This window comes from Theobroma cacao, chromosome 9 (genome assembly GCF_053813885.1).
Source record: "Theobroma cacao isolate CCN51 chromosome 9, ASM5381388v1, whole genome shotgun sequence".
Taxonomy (NCBI): Eukaryota; Viridiplantae; Streptophyta; class Magnoliopsida; order Malvales; family Malvaceae; genus Theobroma; species Theobroma cacao.
The window spans coordinates 48,389,429-48,413,579 of record NC_142647.1 but is presented as its reverse complement, the minus strand read 5'-3'; the positions used below and the strand labels follow the sequence as shown (position 1 = coordinate 48,413,579).

Here is a 24,151-nt window from a genome sequence, read left to right as displayed (position 1 = left end):
GTTCAGAAGGGTTTCTTTTAATATAATGTATTAACAGTACGGAAAATTATATGCCTAAATCTTGTCCTCTCAGTTGGCTCAATTAATCAATTTGATTTCTTATTTATATATATATTATTTCCTTCATCCTTGTTGTACAGTAGATTATACTTGAGGATTGTGAATCATGAGTCATTAATCAAACTATCTTGACGATTTGGTTTATGCTTTTTTTTAATGTTATTACTCCTTATATAATAGTAAGGGTTTCTATTGCTAGATCACATGGAAAAATAGAAAACTATTCCTAAGCATTGCATATCATAGGTGAGTTGTGTGCATGGGAGATTTAATTTTATAAGATCCTTCCAAATTCCAATCGGTCTTTTGACCAAAATTAATTTTCAAAGTAATAGTATCCATTATCACGTAATCTTCATAATATCTAAATATGACTTCAAAATTTCTAAACATGGTAAAAATTTATCATATAAAGATATATTAAAAGCATAAGTAAAAGAAAATTGATCTTTTATATATATATATATATATATGCAAGTAAATATATAATGAGATTATCGGTCTAATTACTCAAGAAAATAAAAAACTCTTTATTTAGAAAAAATATAATTATAGTGGTTGAATTCTATGGAGTTTTTGGCTGCATAAATCACTTATCTAAATTAATTCAAAGCCCTCTGTACTCATCTAAGTTTAAACAAAATTCCATACATACTAACGTCAACTAAATACAAAAAGGTTATACTAGTATGAACGATCAATCACAAGTCCAACCAGCCAAAAAGATCGGCACGTAATGTAAGAAGCAGTACATAGCTTGTCATGAAATGTTGTTTCAGTATATATAAAAAATCAAGTTGCTTTGATTTCAATTGTAACAAAAATGGGTCTCGACTCACAAAGCAACTCTTTCTCCTTAAAAAGGGATGAAATCGGATCAAATCGGGTTGAAAAGAAAATAAAATTCGGTCATTGAATAAATTACATTATTAGTTGTTGATTTTTTTTATCTGCAATTTAAGAAATTCAAATTTTTCATTCGTAAAGTTTTAAATATATTATAAATCTATTCATTTGTCAATTTGTCACTAAAACTTGAATAGAATATGAATAAACTTTACCACATGATAATTTGACAGACGTACAAATGATAAATTTATTCGAATATTAACTAGATATTGATAAATAGATGAAAGATCCAGTATTTTATTAGATAACGGATGAAAATAATTTTTTTTAAATACAAATTAATTATGAGATTTACTCCCATTACACGAAAATTAAAAATTAGTACATTTTAGATGCCAATAATTGAAGATTCAAAGTCAAGATTTTAAAAAGAGTTACAATAAAAAGTTTATTTAAAAAGGCATATATTATTCATTAATCAAAAAGAAGAAGTTGATGTAATGTAACAAAAAAAAAACTTGTTAGATACATTAATGTTTTTTTTTTTTGTAATAGACAACAATATTATCCATTAGTATTTAAAAAAAGTTCAATTACATTTGCACTTTTCAAACAACTAGTATATTTAAAAGTTTGGCATAATAGTTTAAAAAGTTTTAAAATTGTTGTAAAAAATTTAAATAAATCTTTAATTTTCTATTTAGTTCAATTAAATCTTTATGTTTTTATTTTGAGTCAACTAAGCTCTTATTATTAACGATTGATTTACTATTATTAATTAAAACATTACTTGTCACTTTTATGTTAATGTAAAAAATAAAAATGTCATGCGGTCATATCATTATACTGCATCATCATTCACTATAACATGTCAATATATCGAATTAACACCACGTGCTATAAATGATTTGATTAATAATAATTAATTAACTATTAGTCAATCCTAAATACTTATTTTACTTAAAATAAAAATATAAAAATTTAATTAAATATAATAAAAAATTATTATTTATTTAAATTTTCTTAAAGAATTTAATAACCGTTTTAAATATTATACCTAAAAGTTTCAACAACACCTTTTACCATAAAATAATGCCCAACAAGCTGAACGACAATGTTTAATCAAGTAACAAAGTTCGTTAGAAAGAATTGACAGGAGAACAAAAGATCAAGTGATAAAGGAAGAAAATAAGTAAAGTAGATGGCAACAATTTGGAGAAAATAACCAAAAAGGAAATTGGTTATAGGGATTACATGCACATCTTAGATGACCCTCGTTTTTCAATTTTAAAGTTTAAGTTGATAATCTCATTTGAAAATTAATCTCAATATTTTCTTTACCACGTCATCATTCATGAACATAAAACATAAAGGAAAACGTTTAAGAATTAAAAAAAAAAGTCCAAATGTGAAATATTAATAAATTTATATTATTTTTAAAATTTATATTATCTACACCTAACGCCACAATTCTTATCTTTTCATTCTTTAAATTCGGAACATTTAAAAATATCTTAATACTAAGAGTAAATTATCTTTTTAATTACTTAATTTTTTGAAATTTTACGTTTTGGTAACTTAATTTTGAAAAATAATATTTTTGATCACCTGTATGTATATAAGTATTGTTATTTTAATCACCCAATCATTTAAATATAACAAACCTCTCACATGGTGTTCTACGTCACCATTTAAGTCAAATACCATAATATCACGTGATTGTGTCGATCACGGGTTTATACTTATAACTTAAAAGATATACCTAACAAAATAAAAATCTTTATTTATGAAGTTGAAACCCATCTCATCTTATATTAACATGAAATTTGTAACTATTGCCACGTAACAATAAAAGATTTAAAAAAATGATTTTTTTTAAATGATTATCATGTGGACATAATCGTTTGGAGCGATTGATGTCAACAAAAATATAAAAGGTACGCAAAAAGTGCATTATTTTTTAACGGTGACGTGATCAAAATAATAACATTTATAAATATTGACAATCAAAATCGTTCTCTTTCAAAATTAGTTTATCAAAATAAAAAAGATGTCTTTATTTAGTGATGCAAAAGTTAATTTACTTAAATAATAAATAAATGTCTTCATTAAGTTCTTAAATTCCAATTCCCGCAAGGTTCACTCATGGGCCCATTAACGGGACAAACTCGATACAGTGTCTCTTAGCCCATCAAAAGCTCTGTTCCAAACCCAACCACTCTCGAGGCCCGATCTCTCCAAAATCATCGAATCTGATCATCCAACGGCCACGATAAAACCAAAACCATTCCCTCAGGAAGTGAGAAAAACCGATCTCGTTGTTTATAGCCACCAAAGCAAAGAAAGAGCAAGCCAGTAAGAATCATCAGGAGAAAAAGGAAATAGAAGAAGCGAAGGAAATATGAGGAGGTGGTTCGATCCGTGGCCCGTTTTCTTCAAGAGGGAGTTCAACCGCAACTGGCCCTTCCTTGTCGGCTTCGCCATTACCGGAACCATCATCACCAAGTTTTCCCTTGGTCTCACCGGTAACATATTTTCCTCTCGATCCTTGCAATACGTATTTAAGTACTCAATTGTGTACGTATAAGTGTACTGAACGTCTTTTTTATTAAATCGATTTTGCAGAGGAAGATGCCAAGAACTCGCCCTTCGTTCAGAGGCACAAGAGGTAAACCCTAGATTCCGATTTACTTATTTTTCCTTTTCGTAAAACTGTATTGAATAAAGGGTTAATATAAAGGCGTGTTTGGTTCCTTTAAAGAGATTTTACAGAATTTGCTCTATTTTATCTGAGAGAGTGATCTGAGAATCGTTATCAAAGGGATATAATTTTGTAATTGCGATAATTCCCATTTTTAGTGTTATTTCTATGAGAGAATAATGTTTTGAGATTGAAGAAGAAAGCAGGCGGTATCTGCGTATGATATTGATTTACATTTTTGTTGGAACATTGAAAAAATGTAGTAATCCTTGTAGTCTTTAACTGTTTATGGTGCTTTGAACCTTCTTTAATGTGTTTATAAGTGAATTAATTTCTTCACTAGCTGAGATAAGGGAATTGTGAAAATGAATATTAACTTTAAGAGGTGTTGACTTGAATTGATATGTGAGATATGTAGCAATCTCGAGTTCTTAGGCACATTGGCATGGTGTTTAAGTCTGTTTGAATGAGGATAAGAGAAGAGAACGGAAATGATAGGAGAGAAATAAAATGATGTTCAATGAAGTGAAATTTGATGTGAGAGGACAGGGATCAGTAGAGAAGTGAGATAATGTTACAATCATAAGATATTGTTTATATTTGGACTGAGGGGTATTCTTTGAAAATTAAGAATTTTAGTTGGAGTTATAGTAATTTATCTTTAAATAACTTTACTAGATTTTAAAAAGGTAAAAGAGCAATAAGTACTTATTATAATTCTTTTCTCTTCAGTTCTCTTTGCACTTGTTTTAATCAAATACATAGAAATTACCAATCAATTTTACTCAGTTGCATTGTTAAAACCTTTATTTGATATGGTTTAGCTGTAGTCGTGATTTCTTGGATTAGGTTGTTTGAGATGTGGTCTGTTTAACTTTCTTAATTACTGCTTGCTACTAGTATTGGTGTGTTTAAACTTCTAATCATCTTAGTAAAGCACGTGACCACATCTATGTTCATGAAACTATTCGTCTGAAAGAGGGGCTTTAAGAAATCCATCTATGGTAGAATGTTACTTTTCAAGGATTATAGCAGCATTGACAGTTGGGACTTAGAAAGATAATCTGTTTCTCCGCTTGAAAATTGCTATATTTGAGATTTTTTTATCCTGGTCAAATATTTTTGTGAACATTTTATCTCCCCTGGCTCCCCTTTCTCGAAATGAAAGTTGTAAATAATGTCATAAGCAGATATGCATCCAAAATTACCAATGGATGACATTTCTCTTTGTTTTCTTTGGTATGCAGGTGATCAGCTGATTTCAAAAGCCTATGTGGTTGCACTTCTTGTTATGATTTGTTTTTCCTTTTTTGGTTGCTATGAACTATAAAAATAACAGAAGACAACTGTTGTGGTACTGTAGTTTTTGAATTGTGATTCTTGTCATCATTTAATGGTTTTGCCGTGAATAATGTTAAAACACATTTATAATTAGTCTGTTTATCTGGTGTCCATGATTTTGGTTTATCATCTTGAAAATCAAAACATGACAATTTGTGCCACTGTTTTCCAATTGAGTTAACATGGTTTAAGGATGCGGAGCGAGCTTTTCCAGCCCAGCAAGCTGTTATAAGCGCATGGTCTGTGTGCTTGGATTGGATTGCCATATTTGGCAGAGATTTTGCTCAGGGAAGCATTCCCGGTTTGCCTACAAGATCTTGATTAATTTGCTAGATTTTGTTCATTTGTACAGTACCATTATATGGTCCATCCCCTGTTCTCATTCTCGGTTGACTGCACTTACAGAATAACCTGTTACAAAGTGGATATACTTTGGCGGATACATTAAAAATATAGAAAACTAATCAGAATGTAATCTGAAATTATTAATAGCAGTAGTTCCATTTATTTTGATTAATTTATCGAACATATTGAAACTGCAGATGTAGTTCATGTTCAGAGAATTGATATCTACATCCAGGAACAACTGACTACCCCATTTCTCACTTTCTTCATGCTGAAGCTTCCCTTACTCCCCTGCCCACAACGTCGGAACCCACGACAAGAAGAAAACAAATAAAACAGAAAAGTAAAAGAAGGGAAGAATTATTACTGTGTAGAATATCACTTAAAGAGTAAAAGTGTGGGACATCCGTTTGCTTATAAGAGATAAAACCCAGAATCTTATGAAATAAAACTAGCACTAAGAATTGCTACTTATATTTAGCATATCATTAAAGAGGAAGTTTTTCTGCGGATAGCTGGAATACTTAACGAGTTTTATCAGATAAAACTAATGATTAGAGTTGTTCAAGAAAGTTGTCGTACGTAAAGCGTTTTTCCGAATAGAAAAAGTAAAAGAAATTGGTTCTCTACCTCCCATTTTGTCTTTTTGTTTTAAGTTCTGTCCTCCCGTCATTTCCCCAGCTGGCGCGGGAGGTAAGAGGGTTTCTCATTCTAACGGAAATCATATGGTCTGTGTCCTCCTATATCAATCTACAAGAGCTTTGACCAAATCAAGTATGGATATGTAACCCTAGTTGGTGGTAATTACATTTTCTAATGCAAGTTTGGCAAATGGCAATTACGTTTCTCCTTTATTTCCACCCTCTTTCTATTAATATGAGATTAAGGTTTGAGCTTACCCCACTTGGAGCTATAGATAGGATATGAAAATTTCATGATAATCAACAGTTTTGCCACAATTCCACAAGTATCTGACCTGTTTCTTCGCAGGGGGTAACATGGCATGGTACATAAGGCAAGGAAAGAGTTTGTCCGCTAAAGAGAATCATCAAACTTTTATTAATTGCTGTAGCAAACAAAATTAACGGCAACAAGACCATCTATGTTACTATAAGGACTGCCGAAATTCAATAAGTTTCACAAATTCTCACCTCACATTCTATGGTTATGGATTATTTTGCTATGATATGATAAAAGAACAATATGAGGCAAGGGGAGAGTATAAATGAGAAATATTCCCACCACAAGGACTGAATCTGCCATTGAAAATTCCACCTTATATATAATTCATTCACTTCTTTTTGGAGACTCCTAGCCTCAATCGGAAATCCTCCTCCATGAGTGGGAGACCATCCCGCAACTTCACTTTGGGCTCCCAGCCTAGCAATTCCTTTGCCTTTGCAATGTCTGGTTTTCTCTGTCGTGGATCATCTGGAGTGTTCTCCACCGTCTTTATCTCCACCTCAGGATTAATAAGCTGCGGCGATGCACCATGAAACAGAAGCCCGGTCAGGCTCAAAACTTTCAAAAGTAAAAAAAAAAGAAGTAATTTTTAACCCCCCATTTATTTCATGCATCCCATCTCTCTATCTCTCTGTCTTCACAACTTTGAACCCCTCACAGTCCAATATTCAAAACAACATACGAAAGAGGTTGATATGTCTAACTTGACAATGACCAAAATATATTGAGCTTTTGAGCTATCATAGTGAAAATAAGAAACTCACCTCCTTAACTGTCTCAGCAAGCTCAAGCATGGTAAATTCACCTAAAAGCATATAAAAGTCCTGAATCAGCAAGTGCGTAAGAGCTAATCGTAAAGCCTAGACAAAAATTTCCTATATATTCACATAAAAGTTTGTCGGATAACCTGGGTTCCCAATATTGATTGGACCAGTGTTCTCCCCCTCCATGAGACGAATGAGGCCATCAACCTAAACATTTTTACAAATGTTATACTTAATTTATTTCATACAGAGATATCAGAAGTATTAAAGCTAGTCAAACATGTACTTCTGTAGCATACCATGTCAGAGACATAACAGAAACTGCGAGTTTGCGTCCCAGGCTTTTGAACTGTCAGTGGTTCACCACTACAAAGTGCAAAAGAGAAGTGAAATGAGAGACAATACTAGCTCAGTGGCAAACAAGTGGGAAAAATGTTTTAAGCTTAAGCACGAAAAGGTAACAGAATTTGTAAAACAACTGTCTTGTTGCTCTATGATTAAATCAGAAATTGATAAGTGAATGGCAGTCTGGTCGACAGCAAACCTAAGAATAAAAAGGGAGCAGACAGTATGCTAACAACCAACACATTAAAACAAAATATTTACCGAAGTGCTTGAGCTATGAAATTGCTGACAACACGTCCATCATCGATGTTCATGCGTGGCCCATACGTGTTGAAGATCCTAGCAATTCGTATCTCTGTGGTAAAGGATGAAAGAACCATGTTAAGAATTAATAATAGTGGCTGGATAACTTCATTTAGGTAAACCTAGATATTTACCAATCCCATGCTGCCTATGGTAATCAAACATCAGGGTCTCAGCCACACGCTTCCCTTCATCATAGCAGCTCCGAACCCCTATAACAAGAAGAAGGCATTCAGTGCAGAGTAATGTTGTCATAACCTTATACATTCTGCCAAGCTGACTCCTCTGTTAATTGCATCTCCCAAGGTCCAATTTTACAACACACAGTCTTGGCAGTATGTTTCAGGTCCAATTTTACAACACTGTCTAATAAAATAAGCCATATGCATAAATAATACAAACATCAATTGAGGAACTTACCAATTGGGTTGACATTACCCCAGTATGTTTCAGGTTGTGGATGGATTAGAGGATCTCCATATACCTCTGAAGTTGATGTGAGCAAGATCCTGTTCCACAATATTCCAATTCAGTAAAGCCAGTGGAGAGGGGGGCATAAATAAATTGATAAAGAACTGCATTCCCTAACCTTGCTCCCACTCGCTTTGCAAGTCCCAGCATGTTCAGTGTGCCAATCACATTTGTCTTTATTGTCTATAAAAATAGAAAGCAAAAATTAAGCAACTAGTCAAAAATATATTAACAGAAACACCAACACCCACCTTCACAGGATTGTATTTGTAGAAAATTGGAGAAGCTGGGCATGCAAGATGGTAAATCTGATCAACTTCAATCAACAATGGCTCAGTAACATCTACAAAGGAGAAAAAGAGACACAGATTCAATAACTGCAATATATATTATATCAACCAATGTAACAAAACAGTATATTTATATATTAATATGACAAATGATTTTGTAAGAGAATACAATCTCATATTTGCATTATTGATATGAAACTTTTGTTTTCACTACCCATTTCCAGTTCAAGCATTTTGTGTTGCTGTACATTGCAATAGATGTAAATTGAAATCATGAATCACAAATTTCATATAAATGCCAGAATTTCACAATAATAACATCAAATTTCTCAAAATTGCTCTTCCTAATCTACTAATAATATCACCTGAACAGTCTTTACACTGAAATCTATTCAGATGATTTGAAGTTAATGCAATGACATTTTGAAACACAGCATATAACAGCTAAGATGGTTTATATCCTGACTCATTCTGATAGACCAGAACAGAAAAATATATGCTACATTAAAAGAAAAAGAAATATAGTAAATACACCTCCACTAGACCTTTATGGCAAGAAAAAGAAAAGCTTTTGTATCCAGAGACCATGAAACAATAACAGGCTAAACGATAAGAACTTACCATGACGAATAAGCTCAAATCTTGGATGGCCAATCCACTTCCTAAGGTTGTCTTTTGATCCAGTGAAGTAGTTATCAACAACAATCACCTGAGTATGAAGGTATTAGACACATATAATAGTATAGAACATAATAATACTAGTATCAGTTCTGCTAATCATTTCTAAACAAGGAAACACAACTTGGATGTGATAAGAAATCTACCAACCTCATTTTTCTCATTTTCCATCAATTTGTCCACTAAGTGAGAACCAATAAAACCAGCTCCACCAGTTACCAAAATCCTCATGTTGGACTGCAATAAACAATCAAAGATAATATTAAAGATATAAATCAAATGTATATGAAGAATTACAATGTAATCAAGCTGATCAACAAAAACTTCATCTAAGAAGCAGGGAGAGTTCGATAATCACTAGAATATATAGATATAAGACAGCAAAGAGAGGAGGAATATTGCAATTCTTGATCCGTCAAGGGCATAAAGATCAAGAAAGCAATTAGAGAAACAAGATCTCCGACAGCATTCACAAATCTAAGCTAAATACTTAACCATAATAAAGGATCTACAATCCTGGAGCTACCTGTTCAGGAGGGACAACGATATTGGGATTCATCTCTGGAAATTATCTTAAGAATGATTCTGAATGAATCTGGATGAATTCCTTTCCAATAATTGATTATTATTTATATTGCTCTCGATTGTCTCTTGGCATTTATTTTGAAAAGACAGAAAATTACACGCCAACAAATCAAGGAACAAGAGGTCATCATTCGAACATGGCCTGCCCACACGTTATTTTATTTGAACATTTCCAAGACTAGCAAACAGTAAACAGATTCAGTACCAAATGAGAATGGTAACACACAATTAAACAGATCAATTTGGTTTACTGCGAGTGCATATGCAAAGAGATCCATGACCATGAAGCTACGAGTACTATCATCAACTGTTCACATACCCTGCATTAAATTTCCTCTACTTTGTGAGCTATATCTAACGAGCTGCGGGACCAGGCAACCATACATTGTCTGCCCCAATTTAAATTACTCTAAATAAACCATTTTTCTTAAGCCATAACCAAAGGCTACGCTCAATGCAACCTTTTAACACGTTATAATTCACAGAGAAAAGCAACTACCCAGATGCAGAAAAACATCACAATCACTTACTGTTTTTAATTAGCGCAAAGAAAGTGAAAGCTGCATAACATGATAAAGGAAAAAAAAAAACTGATACCAACATTTTAGTAATAAAGAAAAAGCAATAAAAATAACCTGAAAAAACTTAGAAAAGCGCAATGGAGATGGCAAAGGTGGTGGCTTTGAGGTTGTCTGTTGTTCACCATTTGATGAATTTGCCGCCATTGCTCAGATCTCGCCTTTTCAACTCAAAAACCTGCCAAAGAAGAGGGCCTGTTTGAGAAAACAGACAGAGAGACAGCGATTGAGAGATCAAATTTTGGTAATTGATTTTCAGATCAGGGACTGAAACAAGAGGACCTGATTGAGAATTCGAGAGAACAATCAGATAAAAACGCGTAGCGAGTTTGATCTCTTACTTACACACAAGAAAACTTGGGATCAGAAAGCCTTATTTATAGCCTCAAAAAAGGTTCTAAAAATCGAAACTTGTTCCACCAAATTAATTTCCAAAAAAGAAATGATTGATTAAATAAGACTGGTAAATTGGGGAGCCTTCAAATTTACGAAAAGCGAGAAGCTTTTGATGACAGCTCCTCGAGAACAATAATAAAAATACAGATCACACCAAACAGAATTAAAACCCCTAATACAAAAAAACCAAAAAAAAATAGTCCGAAAATTCATCAAATTTTAATTATTTATATTTCGATCTTAATTACCTACACAAACGCGGGATTTTTAATGAAAGGTGGGGACTTCTGGTTTCGGGCGGGGGGGGGGGGGGGGTGCGCAATTACCAAGCTTAGGGGACTGAAGTTAAGTGTGTTTAGGGGCGATAATTAAGGGATTTTTTTAGTTGTAGTAATAATGGGGCATATGCTTTGTGTTGGCCAGTGGTGAGACAGTGAGGAAGGAAGACAGAATACGATGCCTTCTTTTTTACGTGAGTTTGTCTCTTGTAAGCTTACGTATTTGGTTGCTGCCACGTCAGCTGAAGGTTAACGTGGGGTCCACGGATTGGTAGAAAATTACAGCTAGTTATTGGTCTTTTTCTTAACTTGAAGATGTGGTTTTAATTACTCAAAATCTTGGTTTACCTTAATTTGCACAATTTGTGTAATGATTGGATAATGTTTCCCTTTTCACCTCAATTTCATTTAAAACAAATAGTCCACAATTTTCTTTTCTTTTTTCAAAGTAAATTGATAAAAAAATCCACATATCCACTTTAAAATTTAAATAATAATTCAAAATTTTAATCGAATATTTATAAAATCAAAATCTATCAAATGTTAAAATTTGAATTAAAATATTTCAAAAATAACAATATCTTATCTGTTAACATTTTCAAGAAATATTTCTTCCATTCCCATTCTGTATCCTTGTCTTAACAAAACTTCTCAATAATTTTTAATTGATAACATTAATGTTTTTTAGATTAAGTGTGTTCCCCTATGTTGATGGACCCTCACAATAGTAATGCTAAATTAAAGGAACAAATTATACTCGGTGTTAGACTAGCTCTATTTGAGTGTCCAGCCATTGGGGTCATTTTCAAGAATTTGTTCTCATGAATATTCGAGATCCGATGGAAATAGCCAAGGACCAAAAAATAGTTCAATCCTTCAACTGATATTATTTTTTAGATTTTGAGAAGAGTTATTCCAATATTTTAATTCTTTATATCCTCCAACTTTGAAATCTTAGTAGCTTAACAAAAAGATATAATCAATTCTTCAAAGGCCATACTTTAATACCTTTGCAGTTTGCACTTTGCGTGTAAAAAGACCATGGTGCACTTGAGTTAGAATATGGTATAGGTATACCACATTGCTCTTTGTAATAATTAATAGAGATAGCTTGAAAAAGCAAGCTTGTGACAAACACCGAATCTGGGTCGCACCTGTCAGGCGTTTGGTGGATGCCTGCCGACTATCGGCCAGATCTCTCTGTTGCTTCTTTCAGCAATTAGACAAAGACACAGGCCATCAGTCGCTGTGGTTTAGGGGTAAGAATTCCACGTTGTGGCTGTAGTTTAGTGGTAAGAATTCCACGTTGTGGCCGTGGAGACCTGGGCTCGAATCCCAGCAGCCACAGTGCTTGCATCTTTTTCAGTGTGTCTGCCATGAGCCCATTCCCATCCTATTGGGTCTTCAATTTTGGATTTGCTTTTACGAAGACCCAACCCCAAGTAGCTTTGGGTTTGATCAAGATTCTCAGTCCGCACTGGGCATTAACTTACAGGCTTCGGGAGCCTCACATATTGTAATATTTTTATTACTAGCAAGTACAGATTCAAATAAGGCAGAAGCCATAAAGCTGCTCTTCTTTTAAAAATTTTAAGCTTAATTTCTTAGCTTTATCCCCCCAATCTCTCTAATATGCTTTGCTTCTGTTTCGGATTATGTTCACTGTTCAATGTATCATGATTCACCCACATCATTTTCCACCACCCTGAGACAAATGAGATCCTTAAAGCTTCCAAAAGTAATTAAAAGTTGCTTACTGTACGGCTAAAATTAGCTGTTGTATATTTATTTTAGTAATTCTATGTTAATCTATAGTTTAGTGCTTTTGCAGTAACCTTTGAGAAAATTCCTATGTGACCCCTTTTATCACTTTCCGCACTATATCTCTCGAGGATCATACACCTAATTTGTGGAATATATACTAGAAAAGTTAAGCGAATCAACATAGGTCAACTAAACTTTAAACCTCGGCAAGCCATATTTAAAAATTTTTGAATATTAAACCACCTATCTTTTTTAGCATGCATGTGCTATCCACCATTCTTACTTCATGACAAGGACATTGAGGGTTCTTTTCTTTCTTTCTATTTTTGTTGTTACTAATGATATAAAATTAAAAGTGAAATTATCGGTTATAAAATCTCGTGATCGATAGAATTAATTATGTGAAAAATTAGTTTGTATAGTTTCGAATTATGATTAAAATTAAAATTTATATTTCTTGAATTGTGGTTGAGTTGTATAAACTATTATGATAATGATGGAAATTAGTAATGCACCATGGGGCCATTGGAGTTTGCCAAGTTAATATATACTACCATAACTCTACAAGTTACTAGTGATCTGTGTTATCCCATCCATGATCATTCATTTTGTAAGACGCTTTAGAAATCAAATCTTTCTTCGTGGATTAAATTTACTTGTCATGGTACAACAAGATAACTGTATAAAGCACGTATTTTACATGAGATTTCATGCAAGTTAACATGGCTTGAAGGATTTTCCCACTGCACAAGTTCCCGTATCCCCTCTTCAATCTGTCGGGTTTCTCTTATTAAACTTTCCATGCAATACCCCAGGGCACTCAAACTTAATACCATCTGGCTCTTAAGCTCCTTCCCACCTTCAATGCCATGGATGATATCGACAACTTCTTGGGAATGTTGAAGAAATGAACTCAAAATCTTGTTCATCTCATCATCTTCATCTGAACCAGAAACCCTAAAAAAGTTCGGGCTTGGTGATTTTCCCATCTCGATATCATAAGAAATGTTGTTCTTTTCAAGCTCCTTGTCAAGTATGGTGAGTGATTTGATCGAGGATATCTTTGCAAGGTATTGTACTAAAGAGCCAACGGACTCCTTGAAGAGATTAAGGTCACCGTTTAGTTTATTTACAGTTTCCTTCCAAGAAGTTTCAAGTTTCTGTGACTCTTGTTCAAGGAATCCTATCGCATGAGCACCAAAAAGCAGGAGATCCACCATCTTTGACAAAGACCCCAAAAGCCTACCGTAGCAAGCACTATGAAAAGGCCAAAACCAGAAATTGGGCTCCACCTCGGCTTCTCCAATGAATTTTCCTAGCTGATTTACATGAATTTTTAACTTCTTCTGGTTCTCTACAAGGTTGGCTTCGCTGATTTTGAGGCTCACCGAGCCAATACATTCATGCAATGTCTCCAAACTTTTGGAGAGCTCAATTTTAGCCAAAGTTGAAGCTCTTGTGGGCTGGAAAAGAAGCTCTACCGCAATTGAACAAGATAATCCGATGAATGTTTCCACGATTCTTGCTATGGCGAAGTCACTTGGGGGACCAAAATTTTCCCTTCCCAATATCAGAACGGCACCAATGACAGCAGAAATCCCACCAGCCTGACCATACATCTTGCTTTGCCTTAGAAAACTTGAAAAGAGGAACCAAGGAAGAAGAGACAAGAACCTAATAGCCAAGAACCTTTCAAAAAGAAAGCACCCTATAACTCCATAGACAGTCCCCAAAACTGTCCCTTGTGCTTTAACGTTTGCAACTTTAAATGTAGCCTCTCTTGCCGCGGCAAAGCTGACAGCAACTGAGAGTCCTGACCAGAATCCATTGGGCTTACTGTATATCAACCCAAATAGAACTGAGAATCCTAAAGAAAGTGAGAACTTGAAAGCTGGAATGAGCCTTTTGATCTTAAGACCGCAGCTGCTCGAAACCTCTTTGGAGGAGAACCCGTTTTCTTTCGATGAAATGGGTGACGATCCTCCATCTTTCTGAACCGGATTCTTAGTCGTTGGATTGGGCAACGACTTACTATGAAGGAGTTTCATGCAAAACAAGAAGAAAAAAAAGTGCAAATCTTGGTGGGTTGGTGGGATTGTTTGAAGAGTTTGGAGGAACTTCGTAATGTCTTCAGCATTTGATTCCGGAATAGTTAAGGAATCACCAGGTAAGAAACTCTTTGCCTGTTTTATCGTTAAGCTAATGTGCTCTTCCAACTTAAGCAGCCCATCTTTGAGTTCTCCATCAAACATTCTCCCTGGAAATGATGGGGTACTTTCCAAAGCCATTTCCATTCCTCTTAAAGCTATCTCTATATCTTGCAACTTCTCCCCTGAGTTCATATAGTAGGGTCTCAAAAACTTGAACGGAAGTTTCTCCCATTTCATGCTTCCCTGTTCACAACACAAAAGATTTCGGTTACTAAATGAAATAAACGTATTCAACAGTCAACAAAAAAGACGAGAAATTAATTAGCCTAGCGTCAAAATTATGTTGACCGGTCTTACTTGGAAGCGTTTAATACGTTGAAGAAGTTTGGTTCCGGCTACGGTCAACATCTTCGCTTGAGAGATGGAAGCAGATGCCGCTGCGTTGTCTTCTGCGCATAGCGCCTTGACGAACAGCTTCAGCCTCTGTGAACCGTTCTCCGCCAGTAGCTTGCAGTTTCTCTTCGCCTATAACATGAAAAAGATATTCTCCCAAAATCAATCTACTATTCAGGCTTTTTTTTATTAAAAAAATGTTTTTGTTTAGTTTTTTTTCCCCTAAGAAAAGAAAAGTCCAGGAAACAAATACCACTACTACTTAGTAACCACTATTGACTTTTAATATATTGTGATTTACAAATGGTGGGCAGACGTCATTTAATCCAAAAACTCAATATTTTCAACATTTTGCAATGGATTTTACTTTTGGGCACGGCATTAACGTACTAAAAGCTTGTTTGGCTTCGCTTTTTTTTAATTTATCCAACTCTTAAAAAAAAAAAAGTCAAATCAAATAAGAATTTAAAAAAGTTTTTAAAAAAATAAGTAATTTTTTTTTAAAAAAAAAAAATTTTGAAAAAAATGAGTTTTAGAAAAAGCTCTAGAGATGAGTTTTCTCTTCTCTTTTTTTAAAAAACATGCCTCGTTTTTAAGAGAATTTTTCTTTTTGTTTCAAACATACCTTCATCTATTAAAAATAATTTCAACATTATTTGTTTTCATTTTTATATGATTTATTATTAATTATAAATTTTATGTTATATAAAAATACTTTTTATAAATAAAAAACTAAAATTAACTTTTTTCCATTATGAGCAAAAGAATTTGTGATTAATAGAAAATTATTTATTAAATACTCTTTATGATAATTTTAATCAAAATTATAACTTGTATAAATTATTTTCTCAAACAACTTATTTATAAAAAGAACTTATAAAAGTAAATTTACTAAACAGATTTAGCTTAATTTTAAAAGTTATTATTTTTCATAAGAGTTTCATAATAATTTTTAAGCAAAAAAAAATTTTGACCAAATAGATTCTAAATCTTTTACTAGATTCTCTCATTTATGTTTTGCGTCTACAATCTTCCAAAATTATGATAAAGAGTCTAAACTTTTAGGAAATTTCCCAAGTCTCAAAAACCCTTTGTACGTGTGGTTTTAGGTGCCAAGGAGCTGAGTTAAAGAAGAGTTTATATTAATTACATATCTAATTTAATTTAAAAACAAAGACCAAATTAGTATACAGTTTTTGTTCGTCTTTTCTAAGATACGCCATACTGCCAAAAAAGCACTAATCAAAGGTTACTCAAAACTAAAAACTACTAGTACGTACTAAGTTCTTTCTATATTCTGCAATCTTCCAAGCTTATATATGTTGAAGTTGTTGTCTTTTCTTAGGTGTAGAGAGAGAGAGAGAGAGAGAGAGAGAGAGAGAGAGAGAGAGAGAAATGATACTATGATTTTGACTAACCTCGCAACAAGCCAATCTTGGGTAGGGTAGCAATAAGGCCAAAACGCAAGCCAAGACCCCAGCAGCAGTGCTAGCCGCCACGTGCACCGGATGCATGATAGGCTCGGTTTGCCCACCATTAATGAAGCCGATAACATAAACTATAACGATTTGGCCCAACGCTATTCGCTTTGCTACCAAGTGAGTCGATTCGGGCAACACCACCACCATCCCTCCTAAAGCTACCGCAAGCGCCGTGGTTCCATCAGTAAGCTTGGCTGGTCCTATCAGCCACAGGCTCAACATGGCAGGCCCCAGGCTCTGGACGGATGCATAGAGAGCCAGCCAGCAGCCATGCAACGTGTCACCCAACGTGGCGTCTGTCATAATGAGGATGACGGTCACGTAGGAAAATGCTGGGAATTCTACTTGGCGTTGGAGCGAAGCTGGTCCATACAACGTGGCGATGCCAACTATGATGCAGGCTAAGGCGGTGCGGGAGGCGGAGGCCAGGCAGGTCCGCCATAAGGCTCTGGCTCTGTTCGGTTGCTGGGGTGCGGTCGGCATTGTTGAGAAAGTCGGGAGGGAAAGAAGAGAGAAGAAACAAGAAAGTTGTTTTTGGCAAATGTGAAATGCTTTCTCTCTCTCTCTTTGTTTGAGTGAGGGCTTTGGTACGGTGGGGTTTGAGAGCAGCTGTTCGGGTGGTTTATGTAAGGGCAGGAGATTACATGTGGAAATTTGGAGCCACGTGGAAGTCAGTTTGGGGGCCCACGTGTGTTTAATGGAGTCATTTAAAAGTTGAAAGACAATATCCTAAAAAAAAAAATGGGTTGAAGACAAGTTTAGATAGTACATATAATCCTGGCTCAGCTTTGAGCCGAATTAACAAAGCTTTTTTCAACACATATGGTAGAGATTTAATGAAGGCTTTTTTGGCAATTCAAGATCCAAGTCATTAGTTCTATATAAGTTATCTAGTATTTTTTAAAAAAAATTAATTTATTTTGACATATTATTCTTATATAAATTTGTCATATACATTATTAATAAATTAAATATTATCATCTCATTAATAAATAAATTTAAAAATTAAAAACCTTAAAAAGTAAATATTCATAATTTTAAAAATATTTATTGTAAATGATAATATATAAGTACCATACATTGATGGTGCATAACTTGATTAATTACTTGTCTTAAATTAATCAAACTCAAGCTTACAATTTACAAATTAATTCTTAAATTTTTAATCCATATCCTTAATGTTCTAATACATGCTATTAAAAAGAGAAACTGGAGCTTATGCTTTAGTGGAAACCCACATTAAGGAAAAAATTCAACTTACATACCATCCCACAAGTTGAAGGATAGGCTTTAGATTATAGTTGTTAGGGGTCATCAGCCTCATCTTCAACCTTAAGTGACTTGCAAAATTCAGATGGGGTATTTTAATTAGCTTTATGATCTGTTAAAATACTTTATTCTTCATGACTGTCGCCGACAAGGAGTGGGAAAAAGAGAAAACATTTTAGGTCAAACATTTTTTGCTTTTTGATTGGTTGAAATTTATTGGATTTGGTCAGCAGGATATCGGTGCTCTGATCTACAGTGATCGTCTGCCAGATTAGTTTTATCGAGCGAATCCTGCGTGTTTTTGTGGCAGAGGGAACGGGAATGTTAGCACAGTCTTTGAGACCAAATATGTTAGTACAGCTTTTAATTACTTTAAGTTATCATTATGGGCAACTTTCTGATCCTATTTTAATTGTTTCAACACGTAAAAATAGTTTAATTTTAAACTTAATTAGTTTTTATAACAATCATTAAATTAAATTCTTACTTGTTTAAATCGTGAACAACATATTTTATATTCAAAATAGTTTACAATAATAAAAAGTATGACTTTTTCAAAAAAATATTTTGTCGTAAAAATTCAAAATTCGGTCAATAATATTTTTTGTTAATTAATTTTTTATAATATATTTCATTAGAAGTTTAGTTGGGAAAACAATTATAAATGATTTTTATGAAAATGAGAATATTTCATTAGAAAATTATCAACGAAATATTTTATAATAAAATTCGTTAATAGATACTATGATATGTGAAAAATTATAACGATCGATTTTAGTTTAAATTTCAATAAGTTTGTTGTCAAATTAACTTAACAATACCAAAATAAAAAATTTAAACTCACATTTTGTCATAATTCGGCTTAATTGTAAGTAAATTCTCAAGACTACACTTTCAATTTTTTTTGTTTTCCATTTGCCTCTAGCATGAGTACATTGTGATCAAATCATCTGAACTTGATAAATTTAGGGGTGAGTAAATAAGTGAATTGGGTAGTTTGATCCACCATACTTAAAAACCAAATGGACAAAATATTTTTAAAAAATCGATCAAAATCAACCAAATATAAAAAAATAATAAAATCGACCAAATATAGAATTAGTTTGGTCGATTTGGTTTTGGACCAATAGATCAAAATTTTATCACTTTTTTTGCAAATTAGAATATTAACACTTATAAACTTCATCCATAATTATAAAATATATATACAAATTATGTATAAAATTAAATATATGTAATATATAATATATTATTTTATTATATATATGAAATTACTGACAACTTATATGCTATAATATTTTAATTTTATATCAAAGTTTGTATAAATAATAACTAATTAATTATAAACAAAATATTATAAAAATTAAGATGATAACTAATAAAATTATTAAATATAATCATAAAAATAAAGTCTATTATACGTTACAATAATACTAATGTATAAATTAAATATATGTATATATATATATATATATAACATATTACTTTATTATGTATATATGACATTAATAAAACAACTTATAGGCTATAATATTTTATATCAAAGTTTGTATAAATAATAACTAATTATAAATAATATATTATAAAAACTCGAGTGATAATTAATAAGATTATTAAGTGTAATCATATAAATAAATATTATAAGTTATGGTAATATCTATGTATAAATTAAATATATATAATGTTTATACAATTAGATATATTCAAAACATTTTATATTATGAAACATTACTAAGGTGTAATAACTATAATGTATTAATATATAAAATATTTACTATCATATATTATAATATTAACATATTAATTATATCATTTAAAATATATAACTTGTAATTTCATATTAATATAGATTTATAAATAAATAAATAAATATAATTAAAATTAAATTGCTATGATTATGATTTGTATACATATATATAATAAACTAATATATTTTATTTTATTTTTTGTATTTTAAGCATCCGAGCATTTTGCTCATTGCTTGGTGCATAATCCCCTTGCTTGAAAAGCAGGGTTCGAATCCCCCATTCTTCTAATTATAAAAAAAAAAAACTAATATATTTTAAGTATATTATTAATTAAGTTTACTATTAATTCATTATTAATTAAGTTTACTATTAATTCTTCTTCATACATATAAAAAATATTATATATATTAATATATGTAAAAAATTAATTTGATCTTTTGAGTAGATTGGTCTAAAAATTTTAAAACCAAGAACCATAAAAAAACTAATTGGATCAAATATTATAAACCAATTGATCTAGTAGATCAATTAAACCGAATCATTTTACTCAAATCATATTTAGTTTGAATAAATAATTGATCTGATTTGATTTTATTTACTCTAAATAAATTAAAAGCAGTTTGATTTGATTCGAGCAAATCTTTGCTATATATCCACATGGGATAAAGAAGCTAAACAAAGGATTAAATTCCCTAAACTCCCAAGACACCAAACAACATCCGTAAGCATCATGGGAATAATCAAATAATCATTACCATCCCATTTATGCATAAAATCATGACTCTAAAGGGAAAGCTTTTGCTTCTCTTAGGTCTCAGTTCTTCTTGTCCACACGCCTGGGGGCACTTCGGATAACATCATTGTCTCCATTAAATCCCATTGTTTAACTAGCTAGGTAATTGCAAATTAAGCCTTATAAATTTCCAATTATAGCTAACAAAGCTTTTTAGCCAAAGCTGACAAGCCAAGTCACCCCCAAAATCCAAAGTCCCCTACCAAATGAGAAAGAAGACAAATAAAAACATTCTAGGAAATAGTAAAGGACATAAATAATTAGGTTATTGATTACTTATATGATAAAGTTAAAGTGGGGTTTCTCTAGATTTCCACTGACCTTATTTTCGAGTCGCTGATTTTACTAATTTGGTGTTCCTTGAGCAGAAGGAAGGGTCAAGTGGGGGCATTTGCTGAATCCCCTTATCAATTGGCACTAGTGCTGCAAGTTAGTTAAAGCAAAGCTGCTCTTCCTTGCACTACAATTTCAATTCCCTCTCACGGAATTACCCTTTATTTTAATAAAAATCTAAAAAGGCCATAACTTTTGTTCTTGGCTCTGATTTCATTTGCCTCAATTTGCTTACGTAGTTCAGCTCACCAGCTGGTGCTCATGGGTTTTAATGGAAGACACTTACTCGCACTCGCGCTCTCACGCACGCTTCCCCATGCAGCACTGACCCTTTTCTTTCGTGAGGGCTGATGTCATCAAAAGTTAGTTCCCAAGATACAATAGCATATTATAATCTACGTATGATACATAATTTATTACAAAATTTGAGATGAACAGATTGAGATATTTTTTATATGACTGCAGAATAAGGTGGATTCGAATCAAGTTTTGCAATTTCTTCGCTTTAAGTGATTGTTATAATTTGTTTTTGATGTATATTTGTAAGTTTGCAGGATCATGATTACGTATAAAAACTTAATAACATTTTATTTGAATAAGCAAAAAAAAAAAACTCAGATATTTTTAGGAAAATTAAGGGTTATGTTGGTTTAATTAACTGCATTGCTTAGAAAACTTTCTGTGAGAAGTTTTAGTGCTAATTCTTCTGGTTGTATTTAGGGTCTATATCGATCCTCACCAGTAGTGATGTCATTGAAGGGAAGGTTTTCAACAATTGGTGACTTTGAACAAATTAAGATGGAGATGTAGGAAGATGATGATCTGAGTAGGATCAGGCTGTGTTGTTCAAGAAGTATAGCGGCTGGCCTGGTTATTGGTTTTTAGTTTCTGTCATTCACTCTGTAATGAACCGTAACAGAATCCATTTTTCCTGCAGGAAAAATGCCAGGGAACTGGGTAGAGTATATTTTTGAGAGCCTGTTTATTGTTATTTTCTCTCTTTGACTGATTATGATGATCTGGTTCTTCAATTGACTAATATAAAATGCCAACAACTTGGCAATGAAGAAAGGTACTAGATAGATATAGGGCAAAAGAATTCACCCAAGGTTCAGCCCTTTTCATAGTTGCGCCAGTTTTCTTTCTCCATTCAAAGGGGCATTCTGATCTGATTCGTTTTCTTTGTTTACTGGTAAAAGTTATGGTAGCAAGGGACCAAAGCCCAAGTGCCCTGAAACCTGTAACTTCTTCCAGGTGATTCTTTTCCAACAAGAAGGATCGAGGAACTCTTTGACGTAAGACAATCCCAAAATGATCAAAAAAGGTAAATAATATTAGAAAGACACATGGAGGGAAGGATTGTGGTAGACTTGCCTGGTCTGTCTCCATCAAGGCCTAGAAACCATTTTGCATCAAAGAGGCATCAGCACTATAAAATGGTGGGGCAATTGCTAGAAACTGTTTGATTGGTTAGATTGTCCCACACCATCCACTAACCCATTCCAAGCCCATAAAGTTAATTGCCAACAAGAATACCATTTCTGCAACAGCACATTTTTTTTTTATCTTTTTTACATAAAAATTGAAGTACACTAGAAACAGTTACAATTCCTTGGCTCCCCACAATCCTCACCAGTCACCAACAGTTATCTACTTAATGATTTACCTGGACAGTCACCCACTACCACTACCTTACCAGATTTACTATATCAGATATATTTGTTTATACCCCAAATCTAAATCTCTTTCCAGAGAAAAGTATATCCGGAATGATAAACCAGAAACTCGCAGAGTCCATACTAATCACAAGACGCATTTAACAAAAAGTAAATGCTAAGACAGGGTTGCGTGTATAGTTTTGGTTCTATAACATGCTTTTAAAATGTTAGTTGTTGATACAAATATATTATAACCTTGCAATCCTACTACCACAAATCCTCAAGGGAAAGCTGACGATGGAAGCTGAAAAAGAACGGAAGGAAACAGATGGGAAAGTGTTTGGTGTTTCTTTCTTTCTAAAAGGGCATTGGATGCGACAGTTCACATTGGTGATGCTAACACATGGGCTGGAAAAATATAACGAGGATTTGAAAGTAGCAAGAATCAATATGATAACCTATCAAAACCTCTTTTTGTTGCCCACGTCAGTTGTTTGTCTTGTCCTATCTATTAGCAATCCGAAAGGTCAAATATACGAGGCGTCGCATGCAAAAAACACCACAGCGACGATGCCGAGAGAGAGTTGCAAATTGGCAGAGGAAAGCCAAAACTAAAAAAGGAAGAAAAAGTTGAGTTTCAATTTCAAGGGGAGCAGTGGCTAGCGACATGGTGGCGGGGCAGTTGACCAGGAGGCCTCTGAGGTACTTGTTTATACGATGCGTACCATTTCTAATTATTAACTGTTGAAACATTCCCCCATAAACCTTTTTTTTATTGTTAAAACAAACTCGGCGGAAAGTAATCATATTGTTAATGACAGGAAAATTTTTGAGCCGCTTCTTTTTCTTCCTTTAAGAAAGGTTGGCTTTGCCCACTTGAATGTAGTTCAATTGATAAGGTTGGGAAGAAATTTGAAATAAAAGTTCTAACTTCGAGTTATGGCTTATCTTTTAATTCAGGACAAGATGATCAAGATTACTTATCGAAAAACATAAGCTTAACAGATACCAATTAAGTGTACCGCCTTTGGGTGAAATAATATTTGTTCATTCAGCCATTTTCGTCATGTCTACAGAAGGCTTGCGAGTCGATTTGAAAGCCTTTCAATTTCAATACATAATGCCTTTATTGCGTTGTCTACTTGTGTCCCAATTCAACGGCCACCAAAACTGAAGATTTTCCTGTCCACTACCTTTTTTGCTCCATCAGTTAGCCACGTTTCTGAAAACAGGTATTGGTAAAAGTCTAATCTTACGAACTAAAAATGGGCTAGGAATTGGCATGTATAGCAGACATGAGAGAATTCTATCAGAATGGTTTGGCACTACTCTAACAATATAATGAGACATTTTTCCAAAAGGAGCAAATAATTTTTTGGGAGGTCTTTTCATAGTAACCTCCTCAGCATTCACTGAGCCACAACAAAGAAAGTTCCGAAGTGCTGCAAAATGGGAAAAAAAAAGATCAACTGTACAATGTTACTACATTTAATCTGAACTGTTGAATCTTGTTGGCAAAGGTTCTAGCAATACATTTGATCCTGTTCATTGTGCTACATGCTGCCAAGGACATGATATAGAAATTCGCCCGGCTAATTATACTCGAATTCTATTG

General features: G+C 33.1%; 3 protein-coding genes and 1 non-coding gene across 10 annotated transcripts; 2 read left to right on the top strand and 2 right to left on the bottom strand.

Annotated features, from left to right (window-relative positions):
* Positions 1 to 3,203: 3,203 nt before the first annotated feature.
* Positions 3,204 to 3,673, top strand: LOC18590729 (ATP synthase). Its single transcript, XM_018126503.2, has 2 exons — positions 3,204 to 3,434; positions 3,535 to 3,673. Exons 1-2 carry the CDS (start codon positions 3,311 to 3,313, stop codon positions 3,579 to 3,581), a joined length of 171 nt encoding a protein of 56 aa, XP_017981992.1. The 5' UTR covers positions 3,204 to 3,310; the 3' UTR covers positions 3,582 to 3,673.
* A 2,650-nt stretch (positions 3,674 to 6,323) lies between these two features.
* LOC18590728 (UDP-glucuronic acid decarboxylase 6) lies at positions 6,324 to 10,974 on the bottom strand. Of its 7 annotated transcripts, none has more exons than XM_088810424.1 (13): positions 10,918 to 10,974; positions 10,331 to 10,468; positions 9,261 to 9,347; positions 9,054 to 9,141; positions 8,394 to 8,485; positions 8,261 to 8,325; positions 8,092 to 8,180; positions 7,806 to 7,883; positions 7,630 to 7,723; positions 7,323 to 7,389; positions 7,167 to 7,230; positions 7,024 to 7,064; positions 6,324 to 6,773 (listed from the first exon to the last, which is right to left on the bottom strand). In XM_088810424.1, exons 2-13 carry the CDS (start codon positions 10,418 to 10,420, stop codon positions 6,588 to 6,590), a joined length of 1,041 nt encoding a protein of 346 aa, XP_088666550.1. In that variant the 5' UTR covers positions 10,421 to 10,468; positions 10,918 to 10,974; the 3' UTR covers positions 6,324 to 6,587. The 7 variants fall into 7 exon arrangements, with proteins under 7 accessions (XP_088666550.1, XP_088666552.1, XP_007016477.3 ...); XM_088810426.1 differs by having other exon boundaries at positions 10,331 to 10,451; XM_007016415.3 differs by lacking the exon at positions 10,918 to 10,974 and adding an exon at positions 10,619 to 10,861 and having other exon boundaries at positions 10,331 to 10,451.
* A 1,248-nt stretch (positions 10,975 to 12,222) lies between these two features.
* Positions 12,223 to 12,294, top strand: TRNAH-GUG (transfer RNA histidin (anticodon GUG)). The gene has a single exon. It is a non-coding gene; the product is annotated as a tRNA-His (tRNA).
* Positions 12,295 to 13,330: 1,036 nt separating this feature from the next.
* Positions 13,331 to 17,314, bottom strand: LOC18590727 (P-hydroxybenzoic acid efflux pump subunit). Its single transcript, XM_018127089.2, has 3 exons — positions 16,673 to 17,314; positions 15,219 to 15,386; positions 13,331 to 15,104 (listed from the first exon to the last, which is right to left on the bottom strand). Exons 1-3 carry the CDS (start codon positions 17,216 to 17,218, stop codon positions 13,371 to 13,373), a joined length of 2,448 nt encoding a protein of 815 aa, XP_017982578.2. The 5' UTR covers positions 17,219 to 17,314; the 3' UTR covers positions 13,331 to 13,370.
* Between the last annotated feature and the right edge of the window lie 6,837 nt (positions 17,315 to 24,151).